Source organism: Lynx canadensis, chromosome F1 (assembly GCF_007474595.2).
Source record: "Lynx canadensis isolate LIC74 chromosome F1, mLynCan4.pri.v2, whole genome shotgun sequence".
In the NCBI taxonomy this organism is placed as follows: domain Eukaryota; kingdom Metazoa; phylum Chordata; class Mammalia; order Carnivora; family Felidae; genus Lynx; species Lynx canadensis.
In genome coordinates, this window is record NC_044319.2 from 29083971 (window position 1) to 29108714 (window position 24744).

Below are 24744 nucleotides of genomic sequence, written 5' to 3' on the forward strand. Positions count from 1 at the left end.
AGAGTTGGTAAGGAAAAAAAATTTTTTTTCCTTCTCAAGCTTATCCTGGATTGTTTCCAAACACGGACAGCACTGCATAGAACAGTCAACAGAAATGAGAAATGGAAAGTCTGCTTTCAGACAGAGGACAAAAAAAAAAGAAAAAAAAAAGCCAAGGAAGCCAAGCATGCAAGATGCACCTCTATGCACAGAAGGGATTCCAGATACTAGACCCATGACTCAAGACAGACACGTTCTCCTGCCCGGGGAGCGGGGGTGGTACACAGGTCACTTAATTGTACCTTCTCTCTTTTCTCCTCCACAGGCACTGATCCCTGAAAGTCACTACAGACTAAGTGGCCGCCTGCCCCCCACGCCTGCACTCCCACACCCGGCCTCCACTGCCACTTTGAAATCCTCCCCTCAGACAGAAGAAAAGACAAACTTCCGATACCATTATCTGTTTTATTCTCTTTCATCGTCCAGGTTTGTTCAGCACATTAGAACAGGCATGAAAGGGAAAAGAATCGCGTATTTTAATTCAATCTTTCCAAAGTATATGATATTTGAAACCATGCCATTATCTCTTGGGGGGGGGGGAGAAAAGCATTCAAAAATTATTTTGGTATTAAGATTAAAGATTAAGACCAATTTCCAGGGGGGGCCGTGTGTAAGGTTTAAGGGCAGGTATTGTTTTTCATTCCAATGATTTTACAGAAAGGCGGGAGTGATGTGTACAACTTGAATGAAATATTCAAATCCTTGAAGGCTTCTGCACTAACATTTAAATAAAAACTAACATGTAGGCGTAGTTTCAGTGGCTGTCAATCTCCTGTTTGATCTCGGAAATGTACGGATGGTCTTTCCCGTGAGCCACTTCCATTATCGCGATGGCCTAGGAAAGACGGAGACGAGGAAAGGGTTGAGAGCCTGAAGGTAGCCCCTCCCCCTCCCCTAACCTGCACCCTGGGCTAACTTAACTCCAGCTAAGACTTCTCTGCTCCAAGGCACAGGATACATCCTGGCTCCTGGAGCCATGTTCTCTTCCAGAGTCTGGCTTTTTTTTCTTTCCTTTTCTTTTCTCTCTTTTCTTTTTAATAGACAAGATTATCTGATGACCAACTAGTCACCCAGTCTGTACTGCCGAGTACAACATTCTACAACAGTTGAAGAAATGATACAGAGAAACTGATCTCATGACATTCTAGATCTTGCAGTAGAAAATGCTGTAGGGATAGAATTATTTGTGCTGAACCCAGTACACGCGGTGCTGGAACAGAAAAGGCCACAGTGAACTTCATACTGAACCTGTTTTGATTTTAGTCGACACTGCTCATCTCTAAGACACGACTAAGTCGTTTTTCCCTTTCGAAAAATGCATGCTTTCCTTGTAATACACATTCTTAAAAACAAAAACAAAACCAAAAACTTCAAAGTCGTTGCAGGTTTCATTTGAGGCAGCTGGAGAGAACATACTTAATAAGGCATCTTTAGACTTTCAAGATCCACCCTCTTAGGATTCTGGGAAGATGGCGGCGTAGGAGGACGCTGGGCTCACCGCGCGTCCTGCTGATCACTTAGATTCCACCTACACCTGCCTAAATAACCCAGAAAACCGCCAGAGGATTAGCAGAACAGAGTCACCGGACCCAAGTGCAGACGAGAGGCCCACGGAAGAGGGTAGGAAGGGCGGCGAGGCGGTGCGCGCTCCACGGACTGGCGGGAGGGAGCCGGGACGGAGGGGCGGCTCGCCGGCCAAGCAGAGCCCCCGAGTCCGGCTTGCAAAAGCGGAGGGGCCTGACGGACTGTGTTCAGACAGCAAGCGCGACTTAGCAAGCGCGACTTAGCGTCTGGGAGGTCATAAGTTAACAGCTCTGCTCGGAAAGCGGGAAGGCTGGAGGACAAAGGGAGGGTGAGCTGCGGAGCCCCCGGACGACAGAGCTCAGTTTGGCGGGGAACAAAGGCGCTAGCCAGCGCCATCTCCCCCGCCCATCCCCCAGCCAAAATCCCAAAGGGAACCGGCTCCGGCCAGGGAAATTGCTCGCTCCGCGCGAACACCCAACTCTGTGCTTCTGCGGAGCCAAACCTCCGGCAGCGATTTGACTCCCTCCGGCTGCCACAGGGCCCCTCCTGAAGTGGATCACCTAAGGAGAAGCGAGCTAAGCCTGCCCCCCCTCCCGCCGTGCACCTTGCCTTCCCACCCCAGCTAATACGCCAGATCCCCAGCATCACAAGCCTGGCAGTGTGCAAGTAGCCCAGACGGGCCACGCCACCCCACAGTGAATCCCGCCCCTAGGAGAGGGGAAGAGAAGGCACACACCAGTCTGACTGTGGCCCCAGCGGTGGGCTGGGGGCAGACATCAGGTCGGACTGCGGCCCCGCCCACCAACTCCAGTTATACACCACAGCACAGGGGAAGTGCCCTGCAGGCCCTCACCACACCAGGGACTATCCAAAATGACCAAGCGGAAGAATTCCCCTCAGAAGAATCTCCAGGAAATAACAACAGCTAATGAGCTGATCAAAAAGGATTTAAATAATATAACAGAAAGTGAATTTAGAATAATAGTCATAAAATTAATCGCTGGGCTGGAAAACAGCATACAGGACAGCAGAGAATCTCTTGCTACAGACATCAGGGGACTAAGGAACAGTCACGAGGAGCTGAAAAACGCTTTAAAGGAAATGGAAAACAAAATGCAAACCACCACGGCTCGGATGGAAGAGGCAGAGGAGAGAATAGGTGAACTAGAAGATAAAGTTATGGAAAAAGAGGAAGCTGAGAAAAAGAGAGATAAAAAAATCCAGGAGTATGAGGGGAAAATTAGAGAACTAAGTGATACACTAAAAAGAAATAATATACGCATAATTGGTATCCCAGAGGAGGAAGAGAGAGGGAAAGGTGCTGAAGGGGTACTTGAAGAAATAATAGCTGAGAACTTCCCTGAACTGGGGAAGGAAAAAGGCATTGAAATCCAAGAGGCACAGAGAACTCCCTTCAGACGTAACTTGAATCGATCTTCTGCACGACATATCATAGTGAAACTGGCAAAATACAAGGATAAAGAGAAAATTCTGAAAGCAGCAAGGGGTAAACGTGCCCTCACATATAAAGGGAGACCTATAAGACTCGTGACTGATCTCTCTTTTGAAACTTGGCAGGCCAGAAAGAATTGGCACGAGATTTTCAGGGTGCTAGATAGCAAAAATATGCAGCCGAGAATCCTTTATCCAGCAAGTCTGTCATTTAGAATAGAAGGAGAGATAAAGGTCTTCCCAAACAAACAAAAACTGAAGGAATTTGTCACCACTAAACCAGCCCTACAAGAGATCCTAAGGGGGACCCTGTGAGACAAAGTACCAGAGACATCACTACAAGCATAAAACATACAGACATCACAATGACTCTAAACCCGTATCTTTCTATAATAACACTGAATGTAAACGGATTAAATGCGCCAACCAAAAGACATAGGGTATCAGAATGGATAAAAAAACAAGACCCATCTATTTGCTGTCTACAAGAGACTCATTTTAGACCTGAGGACACCTTTAGATTCAGAGTGAGGGGATGGAGAACTATTTATCATGCTACTGGAAGCCAGAAGAAAGCTGGAGTAGCCATACTTATATCAGACAAACTAGACTTTAAATTAAAGGCTGTAACAAGAGATGAAGAAGGACATTATATAATAGTTACAGGGTCTATCCATCAGGAAGAGCTAACAATTATCAATGTCTATGCGCCGAATACCGGAGCCCCCAAATATATAAAACAATTACTCATAAACAGAAGCAACCTTATTGATAAGAATGTGGTAATTGCAGGGGACTTTAACACCCCACTTACAGAAATGGATAGATCATCTAGACACACAGTCAATAAAGAAACAAGGGCCCTGAATGAGACACTGGATCAGATGGACTTGACAGATATATTTAGAACTCTGCATCCCAAAGCAACAGAATATACTTTCTTCTCGAGTGCACATGGAACATTCTCCAAGATAGATCATATACTGGGTCACAAAACAGCCCTTCATAAGTTTACAAGAATTGAAATTATACCATGCATACTTTCAGACCACAATGCTATGAAGCTTGAAATCAACCACAGGAAAAAGTCTGGAAAACCTCCAAAAGCGTGGAGGTTAAAGAACACCCTACTAACGAATGAGTGGGTCAACCAGGCAATTAGAGAAGAAATCAAAAAATATATGGAAACAAACGAAAATGAAATACAACAATCCAAACGCTTTGGGACGCAGCGAAGGCAGTCCTGAGAGGAAAATACATTGCAATCCAGGCCTATCTCAAGAAACAAGAAAAATCCCAAATACAAAATCTAACAGCACACCTAAAGGAAATAGAAGCAGAACAGCAAAGGCAGCCTAAACCCAGCAGAAGAAGAGAAATAATAAAGATCAGAGCAGAAATAAACAATATAGAATCTAAAAAAACTGTAGAGCAGATCAACGAAACCAAGAGTTGGTTTTTTGAAAAAATAAACAAAATTGACAAACCTCTAGCCAGGCTTCTCAAAAAGAAAAGGGAGATGACCCAAATAGATAAAATCATGAATGAAAATGGAATTATTACAACCAATCCCTCAGAGATACAAACAATTATCAGGGAATACTATGAAAAATTATATGCCAACAAATTGGACAACCTGGAAGAAATGGACAAATTCCTAAACACCCACACTCTTCCAAAACTCAATCAGGAGGAAATAGAAAGCTTGAACAGACCCATAACCAGCGAAGAAATTGAATCGGTTATCAAAAATCTCCCAACAAATAAGAGTCCAGGACCAGATGGCTTCCCAGGGGAGTTCTACCAGACGTTTAAAGCAGAGATAATACCTATCCTTCTCAAGCTATTCCAAGAAATAGAAAGGGAAGGAAAACTTCCAGACTCATTCTATGAAGCCAGTATTACTTTGATTCCTAAACCAGACAGAGACCCAGTAAAAAAAGAGAACTACAGGCCAATATCCCTGATGAATATGGATGCCAAAATTCTCAATAAGATACTAGCAAATCGAATTCAACAGCATATAAAAAGAATTATTCACCATGATCAAGTGGGATTCATTCCTGGGATGCAGGGCTGGTTCAACATTCGCAAATCAATCAACGTGATACATCACATTAACAAAAAAAAAGAGAAGAACCATATGATCCTGTCAATCGATGCAGAAAAGGCCTTTGACAAAATCCAGCACCCTTTCTTAATAAAAACCCTTGAGAAAGTCGGGATAGAAGGAACATACTTAAAGATCATAAAAGCCATTTATGAAAAGCCCACAGCTAACATCATCCTCAACGGGGAAAAACTGAGAGCTTTTTCCCTGAGATCAGGAACACGACAGGGATGCCCACTCTCACCGTTGTTGTTTAACATAGTGCTGGAAGTTCTAGCATCAGCAATCAGACAACAAAAGGAAATCAAAGGCATCAAAATTGGCAAAGATGAAGTCAAGCTTTCGCTTTTTGCAGATGACATGATATTATACATGGAAAATCCGATAGACTCCACCAAAAGTCTGCTAGAACTGATACATGAATTCAGCAAAGTTGCAGGATACAAAATCAATGTCCAGAAATCAGTTGCATTCTTATACACTAACAATGAAGCAACAGAAAGACAAATAAAGAAACTGATCCCATTTACAATTGCACCAAGAAGCATAAAATACCTAGGAATAAATCTAACCAAAGATGTAAAGGATCTGTATGCTGAAAACTATAGAAAGCTTATGAAGGCAATTGAAGAAGATTTAAAGAAATGGAAAGACATTCCCTGCTCATGGATTGGAAAAATAAATATTGTCAAAATGTCAATACTACCCAAAGCTATCTACACATTCAATGCAATCCCAATCAAAATTGCACCAGCATTCTTCTCGAAACTAGAACAAGCAATCCTAAAATTCATATGGAACCACAAAAGGCCCCGAATAGCCAAAGGAATTTTGAAGAAGAAGACCAAAGCAGGAGGCATCACAATCCCAGACTTTAGCCTCTACTACAAAGCTGTCATCATCAAGACAGCATGGTATTGGCACAAAAACAGACACACAGACCAATGGAATAGAATAGAAACCCCAGAACTAGACCCACAAACGTATGGCCAACTCATCTTTGACAAAGCAGGAAAGAACATCCAATGGAAAAAAGACAGCCTCTTTAACAAATGGTGCTGGGAGAACTGGACAGCAACATGCAGAAGGTTGAAACTAGACCACTTTCTCACACCATTTACAAAAATAAACTCAAAATGGATAAAGGACCTAAATGTGAGACAGGAAACCATCAGAACCTTAGAGGAGAAAGCAGGAAAAGACCTCTCTGACCTCAGCCGTAGCAATCTCTTACTCGACACATCCCCAAAGGCAAGGGAATTAAAAGCAAAAGTGAATTACTGGGACCTTATGAAGATAAAAGCTTCTGCACAGCAAAGGAAACAACCAACAAAACTAAAAGGCAACCAACGGAATGGGAAAAGATATTTGCAAATGACATATCGGACAAAGGGCTAGTATCTAAAATCTATAAAGAGCTCACCAAACTCCACACCCGAAAAACAAATAACCCAGTGAAGAAATGGGCAGAAAACATGAATAGACACTTCTCTAAAGAAGACATCCAGATGGCCAACAGGCACATGAAAAGATGTTCAGCGTCGCTCCTTATCAGGGAAATACAAATCAAAACCACACTCAGGTATCACCTCACGCCAGTCAGAGTGGCCAAAATGAACAAATCAGGAGACTATAGATGCTGGAGAGGATGTGGAGAAACGGGAACCCTCTTGCACTGTTGGTGGGAATGCAAATTGGTGCAGCCGCTCTGGAAAGCAGTGTGGAGGTTCCTCAGAAAATTAAAAATAGACCTACCCTATGACCCAGCAATAGCACTGCTAGGAATCTACCCAAGGGATACAGGAGTACTGATGCATAGGGGCACTTGTACCCCAATGTTCATAGCAGCACTCTCAACAATAGCCAAATTATGGAAAGAGCCTAAATGTCCATCAACTGATGAATGGATAAAGAAATTGTGGTTTATATACACAATGGAATACTACGTGGCAATGAGAAAAAATGAAATATGGCCTTTTGTAGCAACGTGGATGGAACTGGAGAGTGTGATGCTAAGTGAAATAAGCCATACAGAGAAAGACAGATACCATATGGTTTCACTCTTATGTGGATCCTGAGAAACTTAACAGGAACCCATGGGGGAGGGGAAGGAAAAAAAAAAAAAAAAAAAAAGGACGTTAGAGTGGGAGAGAGCCAAAGCATAAGAGACTGTTAAAAACTGAGAACAAACTGAGGGTTGATGGGGGGTGGGAGGGAGGGGCGGGTGGGTGATGGGTATTGAGGAGGGCACCTTTTGGGATGAGCACTGGGTGTTGTATGGAAACCAATTTGTCAATAAACTTCATATAAAAAAAAAAAAAAAAAAAAAAAAAAAAAAAAAAAAAAAAAAAAAAAAAAAAAAAATAAGGAATCTTTACAGTGAAGTAATATAAACCGAAGAGGTGCCAGTGGCGCCATCATTTCCCAGCTGTGTGACCTTGGGCAATTAACTGCTCCGCACCTCATTTTCCTCATCTGCGAAATAGGAATGATGCCTCCGAGTTGTCAGTACACATACGGTGTTTAGAACAGCATCCGGCATATAGGAAGTATAGACCAAATGTTATCGGTAAGAATTTATTTTGTTCTGTATTCAACTCCATTGCGGACAGAAAAACTTAAATTCCCGAACGGGGAATTTCTGATGGCCTGTGACTCTGATAGATGATCCTTTCCATTGTACCATTCTCTTCCTAAATCTCAAACCAAAAGGAGGCAGGCCGAGGAACAGCGTGAGCCTTCGGGACACTCAGGAATGTCCTGTCCAAATGCCTCTACTGTGTTCATTTCACAATTCACAGTCCTTTTTCGGAGCTACTTCGTCCTTCACTGTTCTCGTACCTCATTACTAAACACCAGCACCTTGCAACTCTGACCTAACTGGCCCACTTTCCCTCAACTCACCAAGGCAACAAATCTATTATCTTAGGAGGTAAATTCTATGGTTTCAAAACAGAAAAGTGCATGCTTAGCTCACATTGCCAACCTGGTCAGGTCTCGACCCTTCCATTTGGGATGTGGGACCTAATACCATCTTCCCAAGTAGTCTACTAGGAAGTCTGAGAGAGTCTGGCCCCAACTTTTACAGACACTCTCTTACAGGATCAACAGACTGACCCAAAGATTACAGTTCCTCAACTGTTAACTGCTACGTAAAGGACGAGAATTGATATTCGGGACGGTGACTCCAGCTACCGTAAGGTGCAAGGTCAGGGCCAGGCCCCCTCACCCACCGGCAGCACAGAGCAGTCAAACACTGAGGGAGGCACATGCCCAGGGTCCTGGTGTCCCCTGTGTGCTGGTCACAGCCTGGGCAAGTGGAGCTTTCGACTCAGGAAGACCCCAGTCTGAATGAAGGCCTCCGACTGAATCTCCATTTTTCTACCAGAAAACCTGTATCATTTTTGTGAGAACTGAAAGGGTCCTGGCACATGACTGGTACTTGATGAACAATGATGATGGTTTTTCAGTACGCTTTAGAAACTGCAAACGCATCATCGTAATCCTGAGGAACTCAATCCAACTGCCTTGATTTCACCTCAACTGGGCAGCATAAATCCCAATCCTAAAGGCAGACACACGGACGATTCCTTCTCCAGTCTCCTGACCCATCCCGTGGCCCCTGTCCACTTCCAGGGCTTCATGCGGGCCGGGGGTGGCGCCCCCATCCCCCCATGCTCGGGCTGTGCCTAGAGTCACAGCCAGCCTCTCTCAGTGTGTGCAGCCCTTCCCCCAAGGGCGGGCCCGGATACAGACAAGGCAAAGGCTCCATCACTTACTATACCCCGACCTGCCCAACCCCCTGCCTCCCACGTCCCTGCCAGAGGGGGATCCAGAGCTGGGTGGTTCTCCATGACTTCAGTCCCTCAGCCCAACCAGGTGCGAGGGCAGGAGACAAAGGGGCCGCGGGGCCCCGGGACCCCCAGCCTCATGTTGCAGACGCACCTTCTTCAGGGCTCTTTCTCCAGCAGCTTTGTTTTCCAGGCCCATGTATAGCCTTCCCAGCTTCAGCCACATGGAGGCCACATTGAGGGAGTACAGAGGGTAATGTTTGCTGGAAGAAGAGAGGAGATAACAGGCCACCGTCAAAGGGCGCCAAGCAGCCTGCAGGCCAGGCGCCATGACCCCATGGCAGCCAGGCTCCTCCAGGCCCTGGCAAATTCTGGGTGGACACCGTGGATGGTTCGACCCTGTCTGAGCACGCAGACGCGCTTCATTTCACGCAAGTGTGTGTGTTTCTGAAAAGCTACATCAAAACTGCAGGAGAAATCCTGCATAAAAACACCGAAAACATGACATTCGACCCCAGTCCCAGGTTTTTGTTTCAGGTGCACTCAAAGCAGGGCACTGGGAAAACATCTTTGAAAGTGAGTCCCCCATTTATCTGGGCCTGTCTCCTCACGGACATTGGCAGATTAGGCCTATCCACTCACAGTAAAAAGACAGAACGCCTGTCAGTGTTATACACACACCCGTGTGTCTCCAGAACCCAACTTTCTGTCACACTCGATGGCTGTCACTTGAGTTAACAAAGCTGTCAGCTCTCTGAAGTCAGGAGAACACCTACTTCCTCTGGGTTTGCTTTCTCTGTTGTCCAGCAGAGGGCTTTACATACAGTAGGCGTTCTCTCTGTTTTGTTTTCAAAAGCAGGGAATAATTTGGGGGAGTGGGAGCTATTGTTTTTAAAGATGATTTATTTATTTTGAGAGAAAGGGAGAGAGAGAATCCCAAGCAGGCTCTGTGCTGTCGGCGCAGAGCCCAATGTGGGACTCGATCTCACGAACTGTGCGATCACGACCTGAGCCAAAATCAAGAATCAGACGCTTAACCGATGGAGCCACCCAGAGCCCTGTTCTCTGTCTGGTTTTAACTGAAGGCCGACTGGTAGGGCCTGCCTAGGAAAGACAGCAGGAGGCAGCTTATGGGTGGGACAGGACGAGGGGAGAGAGAATGTACGTGTGTGTGCAGGTGTTTATTTACAGACCCGTCTGTACAGCTCAAGATCCATCCATACGAGACAACGCATTCTATCTGTATTCCTGGGCAGGCAGCACGCTGCCTGGAGGAAGCGCTGGTGCCAGTGGCCCCACAGAAAGCCAGAGCTGGCCTCCGGGAGGGGCTCACCAAGCTAAGGAAGTGTCCAGCAGAGCAAGGCCCAGCTGGGAGAGGGAGCACAAAGCTAAGATTATTTCATTCATTCTCATTCTTTCTCTCTCTCTCTCTCTCTCATCCCTACCCTCCCTCCCTCTAGATCTCATAGAAGGCTCTGTGCATAAGCCCAGAGGACTTTGTCACCCACCTCAGGAAGAAGATAGGTTGTGAGAGAGTCTGTGATGTAGCAAATTGTTTCGAAGAGCAGATTTTAGGAGCTGGCTTCCCTTGAGCTCCCCCTGATGGCTAGTCAGGGTAGCGCAGGGGAAGGGGAAGGCAGTGGAAATCCAGACCAGACCCAAACTTTACAGTCCCCAACCCTGGATAGTGAGGGAGAACTGAGGGCTTCTCAAATCCAGGAGAAACACCTGGGGTGCTTCTGGGGCACAGGGATTTCAGAGCTAATGCCCAGAGATTCTGAGCCACTTGGTCTTGGCGAGACCCTGCAAATGCACAATGGTAATGTGTTTAACAAGTGCCCCACTGATAAGATCTAGGCCATCCCAGCCCTGACATGGCTAATCAGAGCCAGAGGAAACTGCCACGACCTCCATCTGTCACACACTTTAAGGTTTAAAAACCCTCTCGACAGGAAACTTCCCCGGGGCCAACATTCATTATTACTCTAAGTTAAAATCCAACTTGCTGTATTCAGAACTAGCAGGGTAGATAATGGGTAACCAACCAGAGCCAACTCAATGGTCCCGGCACTTCCCTGTTTGCAAACCGGGAAGCAATTTTAAAAAACACAAGAAGGGGATGGTGTGAGTAACGATGGAAAAGCAGGGATGTGGGACCACCAGTTACCAGGTAATAAGTGTGTTTCACTTGGAAGGCACAGGAGGAAAAAGAAACAAGCCAGTGGCTTTTTAATCCGGATCTGAATTAACTACTTTGGATACAGCACCCTGGAGAGGCTCTGGGAGGGCTCTTGCCCCAGCACCCCCTTCATAACCTCACACCTGCCTCTACAAGCGTTCTCTTCCAGATGCCAGGCCTGATGCAGAAGCACCCTGCACCTGTGCCTCCAGGTGTGGGTGCAGCGAGAGAACGCTGTTCTAGCATGTTCCCACACAGCGCGGTCAGAAAACAACACAGCCGAGGTACACATTCCCAAGCCCCAAATTCTGCTCCCCGCTAAGACGATCAGAAACAGCCACTGCCATCACCTGTAGGGCTTAATGATCTTCTGTCCGTATCGCAGGGCTCCTTCCCAGTCCTGCATGTACAAGCAGACACCCATGGCCTGGTACATCATGTGCAACATGTACACGTTGCTGTCCTCGAACACGGAGCTCATCTTCTCCTGGCTGAGCTCACAGATCTCCAGCAGCTCACTAGGGGGTGCTCTGGCGTTAAGGAAAGGACAGGCTGAGGCCTCTCGGCTTGGACAGTTCCAGAGGCCGGTTCCAGCCGTTACTCGGGTGCACTCCGCCCCTACCCTCGCCCTCTGCAAAAGTCAATTACAGAAAGCCAAGCAAAAATGAAAGGCAATTATTTTTTTCTTTTAAAGAAAATTCTTTTAAATTTTCAAACACACAAACCATGAATTCCTGACCTGAGCCGAAACTGGACGCTTAACCGACTGAGCCACCCAGGCACCCTGGCAATTATTTTTTTCTTAAAGAAACAAACTTCAGAAGAAAACTGAAGACCTCAACTATCAAACACAATTTGAAAACTTTTAGCCCCAGGGAACAGACCCTCAGGTCAGCTGTAAACCATGTTTAGGATCACCAATCTCAACCTTCTAGTTAAATTTAAACCTTCACCCAAGCTCAGTACTTCGGCTGAAGCATTTCTGAAGAAAAAGTTCTTTTTTATGCTAAGAAAAAAACAAAACAAAACATGCCTTTCTTCAATTTCCTCCAGTGTAAATGTGGGGGAAATTTTCAGCCCAAGAAAACGCTAGAATGTAATGGTTAAGAACATGGATTATGGTAGTCAGCAGACCGGGGGAAAAATCCTGGCGGGCTCTGTCCCTTTGGCAAATTACTTGCTACCTAAGAGTCTGTTCCCACCTGCTACATGGGGATGGCAACATTGTGTGTTCTTGTGTGTCCCTGTGAGGACTGGGTACAATAATGTAAGCAAAGCCCTTCGTGCTGCGCTTGCCTGGAGTATGACACCCAATTAATGAGGGCCGTCAAGGAACTCTTCTCCACAACTTTACACAATAAAACTCCTCCCCCACATCCAGCTCCTGACCAAACTAGTGAAACGAGGAGAAAGAAGATGAAATCAACATCGTAAAACTTGGGCGTGGCTGACACCAAGTCATGGGTGGTCAGTAATTCTTCCCACATTTCTTGGGAGCCATTCATTCTTTCGTGTTCAGAGCCTTACACCTGCCCTTCTGCTCCCTCCTCCCGGCTCTCCGGCACCTCTTGAAGGCGAGGGACAGTAAACTTCTGTTGTAAAGTTGTAAAGGATATATTTGTAGTGCTTGGCCCTCCGGAACTCCTCGATGACGTTGCGTGCGTATCTGACCATGTCACGGATGGTTTCCGCCTTTGGTGGATCGCTGAGCTTCCGGATTTCCACCTTGGCCTTATCCTGGGGGAAACGTCCACAAGTGCAAGGTGTTATCTCCCATGGAGACGACACTGATGGGGAAACCCCTCAAACAGTGTATTTTGAGACTTGCCCATTCTAAAGTTACAAAAGAATGAAAGGAAATTGGGCAACGCATCTAAGGGAAACCTAGTACTCCATTACCTTTTTACAAAAAACAAACAAAAATAATTTTCTAGGGGCGCCAGGGTGGCTCCATAGGTTATACGTCCGACTCTTGTTTTCGGCTCAGGTCATGATCTCACAGTTCACGGGGCTCTGCACTGAGCCTGCTTGGGATTCTCTCGCTCTCCCTCTCTCTCTGCCCCTCCCTGCTCATGCGCTGTCACTCAAAATAAATAAATAAATAAATATATATATATATATATATATATATATATATATATGTGAATTTTCTAGACAGTCCTTATCCAGGCAGCACACTTAGAGTGTGTTTGCTATGGGCAGATATGTGTGTCCACACATCTATGAATCAAGAGAATAAGGAGGGTGGCATGGGCAAAATGATATTGGCAATGCCAGGGAAAATGTTCCTTATTCTCGTGAAGAGGTTGGGAAGCCTCCCGTGTGCTTTTTCCCTTCCCTCTCTTTTAAGCAGCCAGCTCTTTCCAAGAAATAGCCATTTGGCAAATCCTTCTCTTATGTGCACAGTGAAATGGAAATGTTTCAATCAGCTGTGAGGATCGGCTTTAAACAGAGGCCTGGTGTAACTAGCTTCCTTCTAGCCACCTTGGCAAGACATGTGAAAAATACTGCAGGAGGAGACACCCCAAGTCAGACAGGATACCCGACTGGCAGCGAGGGCCTGAGACGCAGGCTACGGTCAGCACCTTGACCCCATCGGCCTACCTTGTCTTTGGTGGTGCACTCCTGGCACTGGCAGGTGAAGAAGTAGGAATCTCTTAACCGGTCATTCCTGTCTTCGGTTGGGTACAGGAGGTCGATGTAGCTGGTGAAAACCTGAGGGGGTCCAAAAGGTGGAAAACACCAGCTGCTACAGGTAAACTTGCTCCTTATCCTTTCTGTGGCTCTGCAAACACTTACAGGGATGAGCACTGAGGAAGCCACAGTTTGGGGTATGTTCTTCCCTTTAGCTCACTGAATTCTTTAATGTCAGCAGTCCCCCAGTGTTGTCCACCTCCTTGTGATGGAGAGAAAGGGCCTCTCTTGCCACCTTCCAGAGAATCCAGAAGCCCACCAAACAGTAAACTGGAGGGGTGAAAGCCTCCCCACCCCGGCCTCCCCGAAGACAGCAAGCTGTGGACTTGTCCCAGCAAGCACATGATGCCGTCACACGTGTAGAAGCCAAGGCCCCACTGGGCAAAGACTCTATCATCCTTGAGATTGGGCCTGGCCTCTCTCTGCCTGGCCTTTATTTATCCTCTTGTCTTGCACAGCTTGGGCCGGCCCAGATGCATCGCTGGGTGGGGGGGAAGCATGGACACATACACACTGATAGGTTTCCCTTCCATCAGCTGGCAAGGGGACAAGAAGCTGGGCCCGGTGGGCGGGACAAGTCGGCACAGGGAGGACACAGCTTCCAGGACGCCAGCACGCCGCTGCCTGACCCAGCTGGGCCAGAGAACTTGGAAAAGTCTTGCCTCTGGGCTCACTGGGTTCTCCCGTCCTTGCTTTTTTCAAACGGGGTCTATAACCGGGGCTTGGAGCATATGGAGGAGACGGGCATTTAACTGGCCATTATCTACTCACTGGGACAGCGCTCGCTGCGCATCCCACACCATCAGGCAAATGTCTGACTGAACAGATGGATGTCACAAAGCCGTCCGCGTGCCAGTAACCTCGGGCACTGGCAGGCAGGCAGGGGGCACTCGCGCGGGGCTAGGTGCTTGCAGGCACGGCCAAGCCAAGCTCTCCCAGACCCCAAGGGCGGCACCGGAGACCCTGCAGCTCATCTGACACCCTCTTTGAAGGGCAAGTCTCCCCCAAGGCAGTGACTTCCCCAAAGCGGGGTCACTGCATCTCAGATCTGTCGGAGCGTGAGGGCAAACCAACAACAGGAGCCAGCCCTGCCCGGCCTCGCGTGGCCAGAGCTGCCTCAGTTCTTTGAAATGACTGATGGACACAAGACGCAACAGACACCAGGGCCCAGAAGGTGGCGACAGAGGCCGCTCAGTGTCGCCGCTCTGGCCCAGACAGAGCCCTTCTAGGTGACAAACCGCTCAGTCTCCAGCCAGCCTGTGGGAGCACTGGAGCCTGGTGACTCACTTTCCGGCCGGCTGAGATGGGTCTATTTTAACAGAAGAGGCATAAGTCGCCAGACATCTGGTACCCAAGGTGCCCCAGCCCAAAACAGGGTCCCCTCGTCCTGATGAATGAAGCAGACGACAGGAAGTCTAACCTGTGCCCTGGACTTCAGCTCCTAGTATGGCTGTGGGCTGGTTAACAACTTCCAGAGAAGCCAAGGCCTCGAGCATTTGGCACACAGATCACGGTCTTCAAATTTTAAAATACCCAGATAGGCACCTTAAAATGGCAGTGGAGATCACCAAACTGAACCTGACTCTGAAGGGTGTGATTACAAATCCACGTGTCCTTGCTAGAGATTTTATTATTCATTTAAGAACACAAAGCATTCATGTAGCAATTTGCCAGGCAGCCTTTTCGAGCTTTCTGGAGATGACGCGTCTTAGAAGGTAGTCATGGAGGCAGCGTGTGGGAAAGGGGAGGGAATCGCTGCACAGGTGACCGAACACCTGGGTTTCTCCACATCCCTGAGACAAGGAGGGTACCTCTCGGTCACAGCCAGCCTCTACTTGCCCTGAGAGTATGTGCAAGCCACCACCTGAACAGCAGTCCTCAAAAACAGTCTCTCTGGAGTTGGAGATGTGGCATTGATGGGTTGTGAAATGCTGATGTGTCACTTGGAGCTTTAACTCGTCAGCTACTGGTCAGTTGCTTTTTCTCTCTTTAGATAACAAGAGTGTTGACCTTTTGGGGGAGGAAGTTCACTAATCAGAAAAGAAAAAGCTCGGGGCGCCTGGGTGGCTCAGTCGGTTGAGGTCATGATCTCACAGTTTGTGAGTTCAAGCCCTGCGTCAGGCTCTGTGCTGACAGCTCGGAGCCTGGAGCCTGTTTCCGATTCTGTGTCTCCCTCTCTCTCTGCTCCTCCCCCACTCGTGCTCTGTCTCTCTCTCTCTCTCAAAAATAAATAAAACATTAAAAAAAAAAAAGCTCAAGCTCAATTATTTGGCAACAGAAATACAGAGACTCTCGAGGCGCCTGGGGCTCAGTCGGTTAAGCATCTGACTCTTGATTTCAGCTCAGGTTATGATCTCAGTTTGTGGGTTCAAGCCCCATGTCGGGCTCTGTGCTGACCGTGCAGAACCCATTTGGGATTCTCTCTCTCCCTCTCTCTCTGCCCCTCCCCAGTTCATGCTTTCTTGCTCTCTCTCTCTCTCTCTCTCTGAATAAATAAAAATTTTTTTTTTTTAATTTTTTTTCTCAACGTTTATTTATTTTTGGGACAGAGAGAGACAGAGCATGAACGGGGGAGGGGCAGAGAGAGAGGGAGACACAGAATCGGAAACAGGCTCCAGGCTCCGAGCCATCAGCCCAGAGCCCGACGCGGGGCTCGAACTCACAGACCGCGAGATCGTGACCTGGCTGAAGTCGGACGCTCAACCGACTGCGCCACCCAGGCGCCCCAATAAAAATTTTTTAAAAAAGAAAGAAATACAGAAACTCGCAAGAGGTTTCATTTTGGTCATTTGGGTAGTCTCCTTTCTCTGTATAGCTCTACAAATCTCTGTAAGGAATTTAGCTCAAATTTATTCTTTCCTGTTTTTTTCTTAGCCACATATGGAAATGGTGAGCACAAAACTGGAAGGCAAAAGTGTGGGAGTCTAAGCCATAGGTCACAGATCTGATCACTAACCCTGGAGGGCCTAAGGGTGGACACATTGTGACTCTCGTCCACGGAGGCCACTCTCGTCCATGGAGGCCACACTGATTTTTCCACGCCGCCTTTTAACACAGCCGTCGGAAGCACTAGGCCACAGCCGCCAGGGGCCACGCACTCACCTCCTCTCCCGGGTTGATTTCCTGTACAGCTCTCACTTCTGCTAGCGTCCCCTTGTAGGTCACAATGACATTGGGGCAGCAACTATGATTCATCAGTGCAACGCTGTCAATCAGAAGAGAAAACCCAATTTTCTCAAGAAGGCAGGCAGACTGTTCAGGTAAATCCCTGGCTGTTTACTTATGAAGTTGCAGGAACTGGATCTTGGTAGGATGTTTAAAAACAAAAACAAAACCACAAACAACCTAACAGTTGGCTACCATATTCTAAGAGGTTGTTTTTCTGCGTGTTATTTATAATCAGACCTAACATCTTTAACAGTATCGAGAAGCGAAATTCACAATTCCAGACGGCGGTATCTCGGCCAAAAATAAAACACACGTAACAATAAAAACAGCAGCGACAACAACTCCCAGGAACATTCCTTCCTGTTGGAGGAAGGACTCCAAACCCAGCCCCCGCAGCAAGCTGCTCCAGAGGACACTGCACAGGACAAACGGGTTGCTGTCTCCAAGCAGCTTTTTCTATTAGTGGATTATTTCTAACGGGTTTTCTTCAGATGCTGAGAGGCTGCCCCTGTGGGAGACTCCGGCTTCCTTGGGGAGGGCCTGTGGTCCCCAGAGGGGCCCTCAGAAGCCTATCTGTGTCTCTCTCTGCACCTCAATTTCCTCATCTGGAAAATTGGGACATTACTGTTCCTGCTGCTTACTGTCTGCTTTTCAGGGACGGAGAGGACAGAGAGATTCGCCTATGCGAGGGGCTTTGAGCTTTCTGATTATATCAAGGTCAAAGTTCTGAGAACAGAAATTTCTAAACTACAGGGAAAAAGTGCTTGATCTCTGAAAATGCTGCCTTTGAAATCACAATGGCGATACGATTTCAGCCCAAAGGGATTTTTTCCCCCAATTAAAACTGCCTGGAAACTGGGGCTCATATGGGCACTCACATCCATATGTATCTTTGCTCTGGTGGCCAGTGTCACTTGCCTGAACCCTCGGCAACCAAAACCCCTCTCCTATTTGCCCCGGAGCCAAATGGGCAAAGAGCCGGGAAGCCTGACGGGTGAGCTGCCCCAGGTTTGCTATACTCAAGAGGGAGTGGCCCTCTCCCACCGGCCAGCTGCCAGAGGCCTGAGTGATGGGGTGTGTGACTGGCCTTGGGCCGGGGATAACTCGTCTTGTCCTTAGCAAGGGTCACCCCCACCACGCATGACAGCCCACCGAGCTTGCTGACCAAGTGGTGGGCAGGCGATCAGGCCCTGGGAAATCTGATAAACAAATGCGCTGAACGTTGTTATTAGAGGAAAAGCAGCTTTCTAGAACCTTTTGTAGAACTATTTGTTCATTTCAAGCCAGACTCCTGGACATCTTTTTAATAAAGGTGAGGGAAATTCACTAAGGCAAAGAACCTGAAACATTCATGCTCTCGGTGGCATCATTCTCTTGCGATGATCACTGCGAAGGGCAAACCCTCAAATACCACCCTTAACCTTGCTCTTAGCCTTGAAAACACTGAGAGGAGAGACATTCCAGAGCTTCTTCCATGTCTGAAGTTGTCTGTAAGAGCCTTCTAAAGAGGATCTAACGGCCTTTCTCTTTTCCTCCTTCCCTTTCCCAAGAGCAAAAGTCCAAAAGAGCTTTTCCCCCAAACCCTTGTTTCCTCACTATCAGAATTCAAACGGCAGATGACACCATGTTGGCCACAGGGACACTATTGTGTGAATCAACCTTCTGTTTCGCCAGTCAGGAAAGCCGATGGCAGTGGCTCAGGAGATGTGGGCCTGTACAGAGATGCTTCTCTATCCTTCAGACCCATCGGACGTGCAGATGCGGGCAGCAACAGACCGACCCACCAGGAGCTCACATGTCCTCCGTGCTTAAGTGTGTGGGTGCCTCCTTTACCTTCGGCAACCCAAAGCCAAAGGAGCCTCTAGTATATATTAAGCAACATCACCAACCCACAGGGTGGATTAACTCAGGGGATGCAGGAAAGGCTCCTTTGCTCCATCTGTGAGGGGAGGACTTGATTTCAGGGAACTGAAGCATTCTGAAAATACCCACTCCATCAGAGGCAAGGGGCAAAGCCGTTTTTGGCAATCCATTACAGTCAGAGCTACAAAGATCTCCAACAGTCAACTGGCCAGCCTTTCTTGAATTACTTGAGTATCCCTGAAGTAAAGAAGAATCGTATCGTTCCTTGAAATTTTCCAAGTTCACTACTTCAGCACAGTCTCCTTCCCAAACCGTGCTGTTTCTATACGAGTATTTTTCAGAAGGAACAGATGGATACGGTCTCTGCGTTAGCCTATGGCAATGCTTGGTTGGCAATTAGTGTTTCACTTTGAGTGTGAGAGACCCAAAGATTTCCAGAACCAAAGATATGCAAAAGGCAAATTTCTCAGCAGGGCACGGGCTGTTCCTTCTAAGCACACTAGAGAGGATTCTTTAATAACAGCTCCCTACTTAGCAGGACTTAACAAGCAACTGTTCTCTTAACTACTACCTTTGGCTCCCTAAATGTATGGGAAATATTTTGAAACCTAGTAGAATTAAAAAGGTGTCTTAATTCACTTGGAGTTTCATGCCTGCCACATGCAGTTAGGTAGGTTATTTTAAAAAATCAAAAAAAAAAAAATCTAATTAGTGTTAAATAAGTAAAAGGAAGTGAAGTCAAACTCAGCTTACTCGGGAAAAATTGCTGATCCCAAATGAGAAAGCTCTTCATCTTCAATTGTGAAGCCGTTACAGTTAACCTACAGTGAGAAAAGAGGAGAGAGAAACAGATGAGCGAAAGCTTCTCTTCGGGTAGAAATCATTTCTTTAATTGTGACCTTTTACAAACTAACTGGGATGATGTTCCAGTTTAGTGATGTAAAAACCTTTCTTTTGGCAAGGTATCTTTGGTCAAACAAAACTGACCCATCAATCTCATGTGTAAACAAACAAAAGCAGAATTGTTAGGAATGTAGTGCCCTTAGTGTAGCCGACCTACCCCCGCTATGCACAGTGGCCCAAGGACACTACAAGATGTCCAAGGACCGAGGTTTGCATATTTGCATGGGACTTAGGATACCTGGAGTCTAATCCCAATTATGCCACAGATCGGCTATGCGATCTCGAGGTCATCACGGAGTCCCTCTGTCCTTGATTTCCTCCCGTTAAAAAAGAAGTCACGGGGATGTAACGTACAGCACAGGGAATACAGTCAATAATATTGTATTAACTTTGTAAGGTGACAGATGGTAACCAGACTTACAGCAGGGACCGTTTCTCAATGTACACGAACGTCTGTGTGTGTGAACGAATGTATGTGAACGCTGTACACCTGAAGCTAATGTAACAGCGTATGTCAGCTATATACCCATAAATGAAACATTAAAAAAAAAAAAAGAAGTCACTTGATCAGTACCTATCCCATAAAGTGAGGTGGCAAAAATGAAAGCCCTTCCATAGGTAATCTAACTGCTGTCCGTGCCTTCGAGAGGCAGAGGGGCCGAGGGCCTGAGGTTAAGGAACGGAGACCTTCCTTTCACATCTCAGCCCAGATCAACCACTGGCGACTTTCTCAACCCTTAGAAAGAAATGTTACATTGAAAAAATACCAAGAGCAACTCTCACCATTCTGGAAGTCCAACCTAGAGCTAGAAGGCTAAATACGGGGAATGTACATCCCCGAGTTTGTGTTGTTCCGTAAATTCATTCTTCCCGCCGACTTTCACTGAGAACATATGCTGGGCACTATGCAGAGAAGAGTGAACGGGCCACCATCTGTGCCCTCGAGGCACACCCAGTCTATTGGGAGACAATTCAGCGAATGTTTTTCATTTGTATCTACAATTTCAGGGGTGGACGGGGACTCCGTCTTTTGACTTTTCAAATGATGAAGCTGAAGTCAGAGAGGAGCAGTGACTTGCCCAAAGCGAGTGGCAAAGGCTGAGACCCCTGCCCCTCCCCAGCTGCCCTGAAGGCTGTGAGATACCACATGCTGCACGATTTCACCCCATGGGCTAGAACCATGCTCTTCCATACCAGAGACAATGCACGGGCGCGTTTCAGGCCAGTGGATGGGCTTTTTAAAACTAGCATCCCCTGGGCACTTACTCTGGGCCAGGCCCTGTGCTAGGTGCTGCAGATTTACCCTCTCATAAATCTGCAATACTACTCTGACGTAACCCATTTCACAGATGTGGCCACTGAGGCTCAGGGAGAGGACAATGATTAAGAACTTGTTCAGGGCCATGTATGTAGTGAGTGGCAGAACAGGACAGGAGTCAGTTCAAACCAGACATTCAGACAGCAGTTTTCGGAAACACAAAAGAGTTTTACACTATACCATTTTCTTCTAAAATTGTTCTCACCTATGAATATTAATATGGCAATTTTACTTAAAATTAAAGGGCCAACGTCAAGGCTTGGAAATCTCAGCACACAGAGAAGTAAAGGCTATGATGGGTTTGACTTGCAGGTTTTACAGTAAGTTCAACATATTCACAAACAGTATTTACAATTTTCAACATAAAAAGAGATCACTGCAGGTTAGGAGAACAATGCACAGCCTTTGAAGACCTGGGGTGTTGGGCATTTTTATGTAGAAGACTTAACATAGTATTTTTGGTGCCAACTTCAAGTACCCCCAGCCTATTCTGTTATCAGGACATGAATCAATTACCATTAACCAATGGCCGACAACCAACATCAGGTAAGAGTAAAGTGGGATTTTCATTCATTCAACAAAATGTATTGGGGCACGAACTGTGTCCTGCACCATAGTAGGTCCTGAACAATCTACGATCTCAGACTGGATACTAATAGGTCTCAGCAGTGTCTGCAGAATGACAGAATAAGAACTGAGCAGCAATTTTTCAAAATGGATGGAGGGACAGACAGCTCCTCACTAACTCCAAGGGGCAGGAGACTCCCTCCTTTGCCTCTTAATCTCTTCCTCTGCATGGAGCTCAACTGGATCAGTCTGTGACTCCAAATTCCTTCAGGCTTGAATGTTCTGCGTCGCTGGATTCTACGTCCCACCCCCCCCCCCCGCCCCATCCTCCTCCTCTCACTGTGCAAGAGTGAGCGTGTCTCTTCGTGGGCACAGGCGCCTGTAAGCACAGTGTCATCACTGTCCCTTCCTGGGAGGCGGTGATGGTGTGTAAGCCAGACTGCATAGCAATTTCCCTGCCAGCTTTCCCTCCCTTCTGAAATATCCCTGGAGAAGAAAAGTGAACTTGCATGTTAAGAAAGATGCATGGGCCACTGTCCTTTTTTTCAAGTCAAATCAGGCGTAAGTACTTTGCTAAAGCTATTCTCATAATTAGCATTTAGACTAGATGTAGGCTGCACACCAAAAATACATTTCCCAACCATGCATATGTTCCCAGTGATTAAAATGCACCTCCGTGCTGTCGGAGGAGCACAGTCATCTCCCGCTGCCAGCTGCTGCTGGGCCACAGGCTAACCTACAACACCCCCCACAAAGCAGAGAGAGGAGAGGACTCAGAGGCTGGAACAGAGCACACACAGCCTGAGGCTGAGAGACGGGGCCAGAGGGTGGCAAGGGGCTGGACCAGCACTTTTCAGTTTTGCTTTAGAGTTTTCTTTGGGGATACTAAATGTCCCTTTCCAAATTTATACACGAAAAAATGTGTGTGTGCGCACGCACATACAACCTGAGAACAGATATTATGATTCGATAAATATAAAATCTAAAAAGGAATTAATTATCTCCATTCTATATGTGTATGTGAATATATGTACGTGTGTGTGTGTGTGTGTGTGTGTGTGTGTGTGTGTGTGTACAGATACAGATATATATATTGGTATCTCCTGGATTTTCTGAGTCAGTCCAAATTTCAGAGATCCTGAGTCATTTCACCACAAATATACTCCTGCTTGTGAGATCAAGTGCCTTGGTTTCTAGTTCTGAAAATATGGTCCCATATCTACTACACCAACACTGAGAAGTCCTATCAGCGTGTATTACTGTTAGAGGAAAAGTGATCTTTTTTTTCACAGCTGGAAGTGAAGGTACACACTATATTCATTTCATTTTTCCTATGCTTTCATATAACCATGCCTTCTCCATGTCCAGAAAAAAGTCATGTATCTAGTTTCTTTTAAAAAAATGGAGGGGCGCCTGGGTGGCTCAGTCGGTTAAGTCTCCGACTTCGGCTCAGGTCACGATCTTGCGGTCTGTGAGTTCGAGCCCCGCATCGGGCTCTGGGCTGATGGCTTGGAGCCTGGAGCCTGCTTCCGATTCTGTCTCCCTCTCTCTCTGCCCCTCCCCCGTTCATGCTCTGTCTCTGTCTCAAAAATAAATAAACGTTAAAAAAAAATTTTTTAAATAAATAAAAAAATAAAAATTAAAAAATGGAAAATTAGTCAATTCCTCAGCTTCCCATCATCATGCAAATCCACTGTCTTAGGACACGTAGGAAAGTGTGTTGTAAATCCAGGATAATATGAAAATCAGGAAAATCTACTTTAGCACTCATAACTGGAATCCATTTTTTCTTTTACAAAGAACAGCATGTTTATTTTTGATGATGACAGTCACAAAATAGAAACATACCTATATAACATAATGTCTATCAAGGAATTCATTCAACTGGTAGCAGTGATTCTCATGGGGGTTAAAGTGGGTTGGAAAAGTGATAAAGACTCATTTCATTCTCCATATATGTAATTTTTGAGATGGAAGAATTATGGATGCTTTTTAATCAGTTTCTTCTTTTTAGTATTTTCTTAAGTTATACACACTCATTGTAAAAAAAATTCAGAAAATTAACCAATAAAAAAAACAAAAATTTTCTACGATTCAGGAGATAACTGTGAACTTCTACTTTACCTTTCTTTAGCATATGCATATTTTCATATTATACACAATTTTCATCCTGCTTTCACACTTACCACTGTGTCAACATTTTCCTAATCTTTAGACATTTGTTGAAATAAAAGTTATAAAGGCCATCATAAAGCTATGCCATAATTTATTTACCAAATTCCTATACTGCTGGCCACTTGTAATACTTCCTTTTTGTTTTTCTTTTCCTTTTTTTCTCTTTTCTTTTTCAATTTTAAAAAGAACCCCACAATAGACAATTTGCATGTCGATCACTATCCATAATCTCTGATTCCTTCCTTAGGACATATTCCTAGAAATGGAATTACTTGGTCAAAGGGTACTTTTGGTGATGCTGCTTCTGTTCGAAGACAAGGTCTTTTGTGGAGCTAGAGACTGAAGGTTCTGGTAGGAGAATGTAGCTATTTCCACCCACAGATCAGTCTTTTGGTATTTCTCCTTCTGGGAAGGTCACTTACCAACTACACGTTCGGTTTGTAGGGGAAGATGCAGGGTATATAAGGGAGTGAAACCTGATCCAGCAAGTCGTGCCAGAAAGAACCACCCTGGCCACAAGAGGAGGATCTATGCAGCCAGAGGGCATTGGCTGAAGAGTGATCACTGTGCTTTCTTCACCTGTTCCTACCATGCCCGCGTCTTAGCCTTTCCACACGGCTGGCTTCCAGTGCCTCAGCCGCTTCCAAGTTGCGCTTGTCTAGAAGTCTAATTTTTTAATGAGATCCGATTTGGGGAAACCTAGACTTCTCTGAAGGCTTCTTAGCCACCATCATCAGTAAAGACTTCCTGTACCTAGACTCACTCGGACTCCTCTCCATAGTGACTGTCCTCCCTAGGGCCATCTTTTTTTTTTTTTTTTTAATGTTTATTTATTTTTTGAGAGAGAGAGAGACAGAGTGTGAGTTGGGGAGGGGCAGAGAGAGAGGGAGACACAGAATCCAAAGCAGGCTCCAGCCTCTGAGCCGTCAGTATGAGCCCAATGCAGGGCTTGAACTCACGA

At 46.3% G+C, this 24744-nt stretch overlaps 1 protein-coding gene across 2 annotated transcripts in view; it reads right to left on the bottom strand.

Moving 5' to 3' along the window:
• Positions 1-424: 424 nt before the first annotated feature.
• SMYD2 (SET and MYND domain containing 2) overlaps positions 425-24744 on the bottom strand; it is a 57194-nt gene continuing 32874 nt past the window's right edge. Inside the window, exons 6-12 of one of the 2 annotated variants that reach the window (XM_030302401.1) lie at positions 19574-19641; positions 16892-16994; positions 13700-13810; positions 12712-12832; positions 11446-11620; positions 9071-9179; positions 425-874 (exon numbers count right to left, since the gene is read on the bottom strand). In XM_030302401.1, coding sequence (XP_030158261.1) covers positions 794-874; positions 9071-9179; positions 11446-11620; positions 12712-12832; positions 13700-13810; positions 16892-16994; positions 19574-19641 — 768 coding nt within the window. In that variant the 3' untranslated portion in view covers positions 425-793. The remainder of the gene's footprint in view (positions 875-9070; positions 9180-11445; positions 11621-12711; positions 12833-13699; positions 13811-16891; positions 16995-19573; positions 19642-24744) is intronic. The other variant, XM_030302403.1, reaches the window with a different exon arrangement.